The 12,300-nt window shown below is 41.7% G+C and overlaps 1 protein-coding gene across 3 annotated transcripts in view; it reads right to left on the reverse strand.

Annotated features, from left to right (window-relative positions):
- The window catches only part of LOC134224243 (arginine/serine-rich coiled-coil protein 2), a 125,848-nt gene that overhangs the window by 47,258 nt on the left and 66,290 nt on the right, over window positions 1–12,300 (reverse strand). For 2 of the 3 annotated variants that reach the window (XM_062703569.1, XM_062703567.1), the window contains exon 2: window positions 1,029–1,166. The exons of the other annotated variant lie outside the window; for it this stretch is intronic. In XM_062703569.1, coding sequence (XP_062559553.1) covers window positions 1,029–1,166 — 138 coding nt within the window. The remainder of the gene's footprint in view (window positions 1–1,028; window positions 1,167–12,300) is intronic. 3 annotated transcript variants of the gene reach the window in all.

The following is a 12,300-nucleotide window of genomic DNA, read 5'->3' on the forward strand; positions in this document are numbered from 1 at the left end:
ACGCCAAGGCTCCCAAACATTTTTAATGGAAACCTTATAAATTGAGATATATTACCCTTTTATTGTGTGTTGCGACAATCTCTCCGCCTGAAATGGTTTATTTCATGCGCTCTTTACAGGAACTTCCTGATCTGGTGGTCAATCGTTGGGCGTAGGTTCGTTCGGCACTGAATCATTGATTGGCTCGTGCTTGCTCAGCCTGTTTGTCGTTGATCTCTCAGTCAGTGGCCGAGGTAGATGCGCATGAGGTGTGAATTTGGTTTTCTTTGGGCACGCGCACACACTTTTCACTTGGTTTATTAATCATAATCAAAAGTTCTTTGAACGACAGTAACAAGTGTCAGATTATTCAAGATATTTAGCAGATTTTCGTGTAGGAGGGGAAAGAAATTTACATTGTTTTTTCAAGGATTTCAATCCAATAGAGGAACGCAATTGGCACTTTGATGTTGCATGAAGAAGAAGCAGAAAGATGATAATCGAAAAAATCTCCACGGGAAACCATACGAAGAAGTTTTTAAAACTCTTCTCAAAAATTCTAGAAGCAATTTAATTAAAAACGGTAAGCAGTACGGGGTTGGACTTTTCTTCTACTGTATAATAAACACAATATTTTTATTCGAAATTTTATTTTGTGATATTACACTTAATACACAGTAGAAGAAAAGTCCAACCCCGTACTGCTTACCGTTTTTAATTAAATTGCTTCTAGAATTTTTGAGAAGAGTTTTAAAAATTTCTTCGTATGGTTTCCCGTGGAGATTTTTTCGATTATCATCTTTCTGCTTCTTCTTCTTCATGCAACATCAAAGCGCCAATTAGATTTACTAACAATTTTATGACTACTGTAAGTTGCAGGCATAGCTTCAACTACACAGGAATCACAAAAAGTTAGAACTGAACAGAATGACTAAATAATATTTTTCTGACATATGCTTTGACAAAAAACCCCAGCAACCAAACCACATTTGAAGGGTAAATATTGAATAAATTTCTGTCATAAATTTAACCTCAGTATGAAGATTTACCTTTTTTGAATGCTTGCTGTCAGACTTTTCCTTGTTGGTCCTCTTTTTGGAGTCATCTTTTGAGTGATCAGGCTTGCGCTCCTGTGGATCCTGGCTGTCCGTCAATAGTGTTGTTTTTTTGCGACCGGCGGTTGTTTCCTAAAGTAAGGGTCAACTATTCAGGATGTATAGGCAAACAGCAAATGGCATTACTATGTGGTAGAATGGATCAGCTATCGTAATTTTTGCAATTTCTCTTGTAAAAAGAGTATCTCAGGTTTTCGTAATGAAGTATTTGAATGTTACCATGCTTATACTACCGTGAATCGCACATCTGTCCCATCTTTGCTGGGTTTCCTATTCATATGGAACAAATATATGCGATTCACGGCAGTTTAGCCTATACAGATTACTAGGTATTTGACATCGTTATATAGCATTTATATTACAAAATTAGGTTAATACCACCATCATTGGGGCTCAATGTAGCCTGTTGATGAAGTAAACAATAAACAATAAACAATGATATCATATAAAATGTGAATAACATGAGTAAACTTTGACATCAAGATACTCTTTATCATATCATTAGGCGCGCAAACTGAATAGGCAATTAGGTTCCTTTTATCTTTATGGATAATATTAATAAAATGTATAAATCATAATCCCTTGATAGAAAGAGCTCTTAACCAATCATCATATATATATATATAATAGCCCTGTTTGTCTGTCCGGTGACTAGCCAACCAGACGCAGCACGCGGGGAAATTCTCACAAAAAAATCATATATATAATAGCCCTGTTTGTCTGTCCGGTGACTAGCCAACCAGACGCAGCACGCGGGGAAATTCTCAAACAAAAAAAAAATATATTTGACACTTAAATTCTTTTTTACTATCAGATGCAGAAAACAAAACCAGTGACAACCTTAGAAAACCAGACACAGCATTTGATGAAAAAATCACAGACAACAGACGTTGAAAATTTGGATTTTTTTAAATTCAGAAAATAATCTATCACTCTTAAGAATTGAAAAAAAAAATTGCCAAATTGCCAAATCGACTTCGCGCCTACTTCCCTCTGCACGGCTGGTATCAAGAATGATGATGCACCCCAAATTGTTCTATTCGCCAACACACAGAGGGGCATGTCGACGCAGTGCCGACGCCTGCCCCAGCCTTGACGAGGACCCGCCCGGGCTCGGGCTCGTAGCCCGCCTGGGTGAGGCCGAGTGTCCGAACCGGTGTAGATACTGTCTTAAGCAACCATGGCCTGTAAGGACCTGGGTCAGGTGGAAAGTGATTTCCCCATGGCGCCTCTTGACCCACGTACCTATCTCCTATCTCAATATGCATCATACCGGTGATGACGCAAAGTGCATCGTGCGACACGGTACGGTACGCGCTCGCAACTATTAGGCACATGAGCCTAAACGTACTCTCTAACTTCGTTCTGTAGTAGGGTTAATACGCAGGGCCGTGCCCCAAGCTGACCCCCATACCTCAGTATGGACAGAGCGACACTAGCGCGCTTGCTGGCATAAACCGCAAAGCTATTGGACATCATCCGGGACAATGCCATATGCCACTATAGCTGTGGAGGCACGCTTGCAGGCGTAATTGACGTGGCTACCAAAAGTGAACTTATCGTCGATCATTACCCCCAAGAGTTTGATGGAGCGTTCAGAGGTGACCGCGTAGTTGCTTACCCTTATCACCGCTTGTTGCTCCGACTTTCGGTTGTTAACAACAACCACTTCAGTCTTGTGGTGAACCAGTTATAACTTCCTGGAACTCCACAATTACGATCGAGTGGGCTGCAGTCAACTTCACCTCTTCGATCGATTCGCCGTAGACCTCCAGCGTAATATCATCAGCGAAGCCGACGATTACCACACCCACCGGGAACTTCAACCTCAAGACACCGTCGTATTTATTTATTGATGAAATTCATGTAACTTAAGATATAAAATGCCGCTAACCGCAAGTCGAGCACATCTGTATATGGAGGCCCATATACAGGTGTGCTCGACTTGCGGTTAGCGTCAGTATATCTTTGCCTTCTCGTATACTAAGTACACGGTAAAGGCTATATGATCGCTCCAAAACAAACTTTTTATAGAAGGCCCGGAGACCCATAGTGTTATATACCGATCGACTCAGCTCGACGAATTGAGGTGATGTCTGTGTGTATGTGTGTGTGTGTGTGTGTGTGTGTGTGTGTGTGTGTGTGTGTGTGTGTGTGTGTGTGTGTGTGTGTCTGTGCACCAACCCAAAAAAAATGTCACTCATTTTCAGGTACTTATCCTCAACTGATTTACTTGCAACAAGTTGCATTCGACGCAGGATACTCTACCATTGTTTCCTATTGAAAATTGGTCAGATCGGACTATGGGCTCGGGAGTTATGGCCAAAATACTACTTTTTTTATAGAAAGGTGTCACTCATTTTTTAGGCAGTTATTCTTAACCGATTTACTCGCAACAGGTTGCATTCGACGCAGAATACTTTACCATTGTTTCCTATTGAAAATTGGCCAGATCGGACTATGGGCTCAAGAGTAATGGCCAAAATACTATTTCTATAATGCACGAGAAAGGCACCATCACCGCTAGGTGGATTAATCAGGGTTTTTAGTGTTACAATTCGGTATTTGGCTTAGACATTACTACATCATTATCTTACTACTATTCTCTATGTTCTCTTTAACTGTATTAACCCGGCTACTGGAAACTTTGCAGGAGATCTTTCTTGAAGTGTTTTTTGGAGTGAGATAGTTTAATAGAGGTTGGCAAACTATTCCAGCTTACAATGCTCCTAACAAAGAACGATTGGCCGTAGTACGAAGAGCTATGTTGAGACACTCTAAAGCTTCTCGTTCGAGTTCCTCTCAAAGGTTCAAGCCAAGATTTCTTTATGTACAGGTTATCCGACTTCGTCAGAAGATGGGAATAACCAGCGCGGGTGGGGGAACATACATGTTCAGTGCAAAACGTAAACAAACGAGCATAAATTCCATACAAAAATCCAAGATGGCCTAGTTGGGGATATTGACAAGTCGGATAACCTGTACATAAAAAATCTTGGTTCAAGCTTTTCATAAAGATAATGAGGTGTAGAAGTTTTTATTGTTTTAAACATATTCATACATGACCGGTATCTATAAAAATTTATAAATGGACAGCCAATTAAATATTTCTGCAAGTGGGATACGTGCGAATAGCGAGAGAGATTGTAAACATAACGGACGCAAGCATTTAAAGCAACTCTAAGTTTATCGATCTAGCCTATCAACGCGTTGGAGTATATGAAATCACCATAGATAAAATGTAGTAGAATTAGTGGCTTAAATAATCGCAGTTTTGTTTTGCAGTCGTAATGTTTGGTTGTCAAGTTAAGCTTTTTGAGACAGCCATAAATTTTTGAGCATTGCATATTAATGTGGGAGTCCCAATCTAAACTACTTGTAAAAACAATTCCCAAGCTAGTGGCACGAGTCGCATACATAATTTCTACATCATCAATAAGTATTCTAGGAGGATGTAGAGAAATTTTCCGTCTAGATATCAACATTGCTTTTGTTTTATCAGAGTTGATTGGCAGAAGGTTTTCCTTAGACCATTGCACTAGTTTACAAAGATCACGGTTCATTAAATCGCCAATGGTAGACAGTTCAGTATTATTTTGTGTGGAAATATAAATCTGTGCGTCATCAGCAAAAAAGATGTACAGTACAGTAGTCCAACACACTATAGGCAGATCGTTGATGTAAAGTGAAAAAAACATAGGTCCAAGAACCGAGCCTTGTGGTACCCCTGAAACAGTTGCTTTAAAATCGGACAAGATATCATTGCAGAATACCGCTTGTCTGCGGTCTTTGTCTTGTAAACAGTAAACAGATAGAATTTAGTATGGAGGTACAATGAAATCTCTTTTATTATTCCTTCCTTAACTGCAAAACAAGTCGTGGGTACAAAACATCTAAAAATTATTTGTTGGTTTTTGACCTAGCTTTCATATTGATGCGATGAGTAGTTGATGAGAACGAATGATTTGTCCATACAAGGAAATTCATTTTACTTTAAATGTTGTGGCGCCATCTCTTTCAAACAGCACCTTTGTCTTTACCTTATTGTAGTCCACATATTGTAATGACTTAGGCTTTGGTCCGATTCGTGAATTAAAATCGAATTAAACTTAAAAGTGACAGTTCAAAAATTTCCAAATAACCCTACTCGCAGAGCAAGATTACTTTTGACAGATATTGAATCATTTTTGATAGATGTTTTGTTCGTCATGCTGGGTAGCACCAGCCATTCTTATGAGCGGGAGATTTCATAATTTCCGAACTGTCACTTTTAAGTTTAATTTGATTTTAATTCACATTCATTCAAAATCAAATTAAACTTAAAAGTGACAGTTCGGAAATTATGAAATCCCCCGCTCATAAGAATGGCTGGTGCTACCCAGCAAGACCAACAAAACATCAGCCCGGTGACATCCCTATCTCACACGATAGGTTTGTTTTGCAGTCAACATTGCGCAACCGTATCCCACTGACAGTTCTGTATCCTAATGAAAATCAAATGTGATGTTTGTAAACAAAACACATACTATCATGAATTTTATACTGATATGTTGGCTACAAAAACATGGCGTTGTGCCACCCATCTGCAAAACATCTATCAAAAATGATTCAATATCTGTCAAAAGTAATCTTGCTCTGCGAGCAGGGAAATTTTTGTACTGTCACTTTTAAGTTTAATTCGATTTTGATTCACGAATCGGACTAAAGAAAAGATATTTGAGTTACTAGATAAAGATTGTCGCTGTCGTCGCTGTCCGGAACAACTTTTGCTGGCGAGGATAGGGAGCTAAATGTCAAAGAAGGAAAATCCATACGATTTGACAGGTACGTACCACACATGTTTCGGACAGCAGAACAAAGGGAACCGAAGCGACAATCTTTATCTAGTAACTAAAATATCTTTTGACCAAAGCCTTATTGTTTCTAGTTTCATTGGTCACAGCCAACTTAATGAAAAAGAAATAGTAGGATAATAATTCCGAGATTTCATTATAAACAAGAAAATAATCACTTGAAATTCAATGACACTGCATTCATATTCATAAGCATTTCATAGTAGAGAAAATATAGCGAACCATCTTTAGTATAATCGTTAGACGTTGGTGTTTATTCATACCGTCGATTTAACATACAATGACCTCTCAAAGAGAATAATGCTGTCCAATGAGCAGCTCGAAGTAGCTCGAAGTTGTTCCCGTCCTGCTCGTTCTTTTTTGTCAACAAACGGGCATGAGCGTGACAGGAACAACTTCGAGCTACTTCGAGCTGCTCATTGGACAGCACTAATCAGTCAGTCATCCACCAGCAGCAGCAGCATCCCATCAACAGCAACACCCACATCGGCAGTCAGCAGCAGCAACAACATCCCATAGGATCCCAGCAACATACTTTTAGGAAGGACAAGAATCATGGAGATTTAGGAGTGGATTCATGGATATGCAAAGAACAAGGAATATGAGATCACAAGGACAGAGTTCGATGCTTGTAAAGTTTTTGACTTTTAGGAGTGGACGGATTGATGGAAATAATTAGGATCGGAATCATAGGAGCAATCGTTAAGATCGGAATCATAGGAGCAATCGGTAGGATAGAATATCTTTAATGGGTAGGGTTTTTACTAAGTGCAGCAATCTGTTGAAGCAAATTAATTGCTGATACTTTCTCCGAGATTTTCGTAAACAACACCGTTCCGAGTGGTAACATTTTCCAGGTGTCCCAGCTTCTTTTGCTTGATAGCTTCGGTTCGAATTCGTCTAGCGTTCTCGGTAAGGTTCTCGTTGACATAAATACGATTACCACTGTCGAAGCAGATATCACGAAGGCAAGGCGAACGTTTGGAGAGGTACAACCGGTAGAACTCATTTGTACATGACGTTCCATAACACCGGACCCAGTATGGAACCTTGTGGAACCCCTGAGGTTATGTCAACGCACTTCCGCCCCGCCTCCGTGTCGTATACCAGTAGCTTCCGAGAATCTTGTACAGGTACTCGGGAATTCAAAGACGCAGGAGCGCATCTGCATTAGCTCACGTCGAGAGTCACTACTGCACAATAGCGAACTCCCCTCCTCTTACGCTGGATAGCTATTTTCGCGGATTTGGTAACCGACAAGATAGCGTCTACGGTCGACTTACCCTTTCGGAAGCCAAACTGGTTACTCGATACGCAACCTCCGTGCGTATCAACAACCTCTTGAGAATAATCGGGAGCCTCAGCAATGGCCGCTTTGATGGCCAGGTTCGGAATACCATCCGGTCCTGTCGACTTACTCACACTAAGGGACTGTGCAATTCCCGCAAGTTACTCTTCCCTCGTCGGCCACCCTGGCCCCTGGCAGCTCCACAAAGTGAGGCCAGGGACTTGGGTCATGATGTGGGAAGAGCCCCGCGATGATCCTCTCCAGCATCTCTGGAGACCGCTCTGTAGGGGCTTTGCCCCACGTGTCTTGGCCATTACGACCCTATAGGCGTCACCCCATGGATTCGCTTTGGCACTTTGACACAGGCCCTCGAAGCAGGCTTTTGCTTGATCTAATCTCAGTCTTCAGAGCGACTCTAGCAGCCACGAACGCCACCGTCGTTCAACACGCTCCTCTTCTGTGCGTGCTCGCTGCATCCGCCTCCGTGCCGGTGGTCTCCCGTTCCTAGGGTGAACTTTACCAGGCATGGTGGCATCGCATGCACGCGAGAGTACTATTACCAGCTGCTCGCTACTCCGACTGAGAGTATTGTGCTCGCGGCGGAGCGCTTCATAAACACCTCGTCGTCGAAGTACGATGTCTTCCACATACGAGGCTAGGCCTCACCCCTTCTTCCGTCCGCTGAATGCTGGTCGTATAGTCGATACTGTAGCAAACCGCCAGGTGGTCGCTGTGGAGTGCAGCCATCATCTACCCTCCAGTTCGTTTGGCCAGGGCTCCAGAACGTGACGTCGATAATCGACTCGGCCCTGTTCCAGCTGTAGGTACTTTTGGAACCGACATTAGCCAAGTCCACATCCAACATGGCCAGTGATTCCAGCAGGATCTGCCCTCGTTGATTCGTGGATCGGCTTCCCATTCCACGGCCCAAGCGTTGAAGTCCCCCGCTACCACCACCGGCCTACAAAATCAGTTTTTATTTCTGCAGCTCGGCAAAATCCGCACAGCCGTGTGCCCAGCAAATAAAAAACTGATATCCCGTCAAAAATGAGGTTTGTTAGCTGCGTTGCGGCAAATTTTTTGCTGATTTTCAGCAACTTTGACAGAAATCTCGGCAAAAAACATGTTTGCTGGGGAACGGCTGTGTGAATCTCGGTAAAAGTTCAATATTTTGCTGAGATCCCGGTAAAAAAAAATAGTTTGTACGCCCCATCAAGTAAACCGTCAAACAATCTAGCATTCGACCGAACTGCTCGATCGACCATCGAGGAGGCGCATAGCATAGCTGCAGAAGAAGACCCCGTTGATTTTGGCAATGACGAAGCCCTCGTGTGTCGAAGACACCAACTCTTGGACTGGGTATTTCCCCGTTGTCCATATCGCCGCCATTTTAGACCCATCGGTGACCCAATAACCGTTCCTGGCGGGTACCCGGTAAGGATCTGCTATGATGGCGATATCCGTCCCCCATTCAGCATATGTCTGACACAGCAGTTGCTGGGCTGCATCACAGTGGTTCAGGTTTAGCTGCGTTACCCGCACTGTGATTTTGCAGCACGCTTAAACGCCGGGGACTTCGAACCCCCCATGGGGTGCTTTCCAGGCACTTGAAGCAAACTTCGGGTTGTTCGTCCACAGGGCACACCGACCACCCCACCTTGACGCTCCCTAACTTGACTACCTTGGAGGCGTCCGCTGCAGATAGCCGAACTAATGCTACCTGTGTCCCTGCCGGACCTTTCCATAGCCGAACGGCTGTGGTGGACGCCTCCACTTCACACTGTCGCCGCAGTGCCGTGACGAGATGTGTGTGTGTGTGTGTGTGTGTGTGTATGTGTGTGTGTGTGATTGTGTGTACGCGTGTGTGTGTATGTACAAATTTGTAGACACACTTTTGGGAATTTGGCGTTCTCCGAATACTCGCTACAGCATCCATTCGACGGGGAATCCTGACCATTGTTTGTTATTGGAAATTGGCCAGATCGTTATGGCCAAAATACTATTTTTCAAAATACTATTTTCTTTTTTTGCACGAGAAAGGCCCCTCTAAGGGTCACGTAATTTATAAAAAAAAACACAAAAACTTTAGAAAACACCTCGAGGAATTGTTCCAGAACTTCTTAAAAAAAACTTTATGGCTTGTTTGGAAATTCCTTCAGAAATTTCTTAAGGGGCACCTTAGAAAATTTCTTGACAAAATCACACGGAATTACCTTCGTGAAATACTTTGGAAATTTCTCCAGAAACGCTTTTGGCAGGAATTTTTGCCTTTGGGAATTTTTTTTGGGAAATTTATTTAAGAATTCTGTAGGAATTTAGATTTTATTTCGGTAATTTCTTCAAAGAAACTTTAGAAAACTTCTTGAGAATAATTGTTTTTAGAAATTCCTTGAAAACCTCCTCCATGGGTTTCTTTGATAATTCCTTTAGAAAATCGTCCGGTAATACAGTAGTGCGCATCTATGCCATAGCCGTGCGCCATCATGCGCACCACTCGCGATGCAGTTGCGACATTCGTAAATGGGAGAAAATGGGAGATGTTGATCACGCGAACAGCAGCGACATTACCAATCTTATACTTTTTAATCAACTGGTAAGAGAGCATCCATAAATTACGTAAAGCTCACAGGGGGTGGGGTTGCCGAAAGTGTGACAATACATATAAAAATTTCAGATGCTTCATACAAAAAGTGTGACATAGGGGGGGGGGGGTTAAAAACTGTCAATTTTTGCGTTACTTAGAGACGTTACGTAATTAATGGATCTTCCCTAATACAGTTGTTGCAAAAGTACAAGATTGCTATTGTCGCTTCTGTTCGCGTGACCTACACCTAGTTTTTTTGGAACTTGCAGCCAAAGTACCGGTATTATAAGTGTCAAACAGATGTTGGTGAAGCAATGCAACATGCACTAACCTTAACCATTTCCTTCCCATGCACTATGGGGAATTCTCATACAAATGGGCGGTCAAAAATATGTTTTCAATGAGAACTGTTTCTATGCAACATATATTATGTGAAGGAATATTTTTAAGAACCTTTTTTTAACCTTTTAAGGCATCGTTGACCCTTCAAAAAATATCACTCGCAAAAAAAAAAACAAATTAAAAAAAAAATTTCCGGTGATTTTTTTTTGTTGATTTCCAATACAACTTGCATAAAATAGCAAAAAAAAAACCTATTTCCAGTAATAATGTTGTTCATTTTCTAATCTTTGTTTCAAATTTGATTGTAGCGTTCTCGTAAAAGCGCAAATATGCGCAAGCTAATCACTCACTAGAAGGTGCTACTAGGGTTATATTTAAATCCCCCATCTACAGATAAGTGGACATTTGGGAACATTAGGTTTGCAGGACCATTTTTTAACAAAAAATAATGATAAATAAAGTTTTTCTTCTACAACTTTTTGATATTAAACTTCGCGTGCAAAACAAATTAATCTATCAGAAAGCTAAAATGTTATGCTTTGAAATGGTATATGAAACCTTATATTTGGAGAAAAATTGACTTCATAACATACAAATCAAAAGAAGTAATGATTTTTTTATTTTTTAAGACATTTAAGGCATGCGTTTATAAAATAAGTGGTTCCTAATGTGAAAAAATCTATGTAGGCCAAACAAAAAGATCATTAGATATAAGGTTCAAGGAACATATGGCGGAAATGAGTAAGGTGAGAAGAGAAAACGATAAGGGATTACATTACGAATTTAGATCTAAGGTAGCAGAGCATGTGTATAAGGAAAATCACCCAATTACGGCATCAAATATTAAAATCTTAAGAAATGTCTCTTCCCCATGGAGAGTTTGGAAATCTACCGACAGGTACAAACAACGCTGTTGACTAAGGATCAGCGAAACGGCAGCTCTTGGCTCTTCAAGTAATAAGTAGGCAATTAAGATTAGATTGGGTAGTTGGGTACCTAGAGTAGTATAAATAGTGTAAGTTGCGATTGTTTTCTTCAAGTCGAGTCAAGTACGAGACACTGAAGACGACCACACAGTTGTGGTCGAAATACGTATCTGCAAAGATATCGAAAATAATTGGTGGAATTAAGTGGAGAGTACTTAATTCGTCTTAGACAACTGATCGACCGGTCAAGATAACATTTTAAATAATTTTAATAGAAACTGAACTCGTTTGAGTTATGATTTTACCATTACATCAGAACAACTCTACTAGGCTCCTTTGATTCATAAGACCATTGAAACTTGATTGTTGGCTCCAATTGACCGACCAAGGAAAAATAATTTGTATGTTTGTATCAATGACAAAACCATGATTAATCCACCTAGCGGTGTTGGTGCCTTTCTCGTGCAAAAAAAATACTAAACAATATGAGTGGGTGTTTTTTAGCGTGTTTTGCGCATAAAAAAATAGTAGTTTGGCAATAACTTCTGATCCCATAGTCCAATCTGGCCAATTTTCAATAGGAAACAATGGGACAGGATCGACAGTCAAATGGAACTTGTTGTGAGTAATTCGGCCAATGCTAAGTTTCAAAAAGTGTGTCTACAAAATTTTGTACACATACACACACACACATACATACTGAGGGGGCAGCAGGGACTTTGTCCAAGGGCTTGACGACCCCTCCCCATGGCCACTGCGAGTTAGATAGGGACCATCGTCCCTAATCCCTAATCCCAAGGCGTCAAGCGACCCGTGCCGAGGGGATGCATGGCCAGGGGGGTGAAATAATGAGCTAGGCCTTTAACGGAGCCTGTGGGGTACCTGGGCACCTACCACAGTAATTGTCCCTTACCGCGTCATGCTGGGCTCTGGCGTGGTGGACCTCTTTTCCCGAGCAACTCGTGGGACCAAAATGGAAAACCAAGTCAATTCTTCAATTAGTGGTAGTAGTGTAGGCGACAACCCCTTCGCAAGAGGTGGGTTGTTCAGGTCTCCGCCTAGGAGGCCAGAGGCAATAGTCGGCAGCTCAGTGCGCAGCGCCAGCGTGGGTCACTCAACCTTCCTCTCGGCTAGAAAAACGCCGGTAGGGGTTATTGACGGCCCATGGCTTGTGGAGGCGATGAACCGCAAACGCGATGGGCTTTCGGCCTTC

Source organism: Armigeres subalbatus, chromosome 3 (assembly GCF_024139115.2).
Source record: "Armigeres subalbatus isolate Guangzhou_Male chromosome 3, GZ_Asu_2, whole genome shotgun sequence".
Lineage (NCBI taxonomy): Eukaryota > Metazoa > Arthropoda > Insecta > Diptera > Culicidae > Armigeres > Armigeres subalbatus.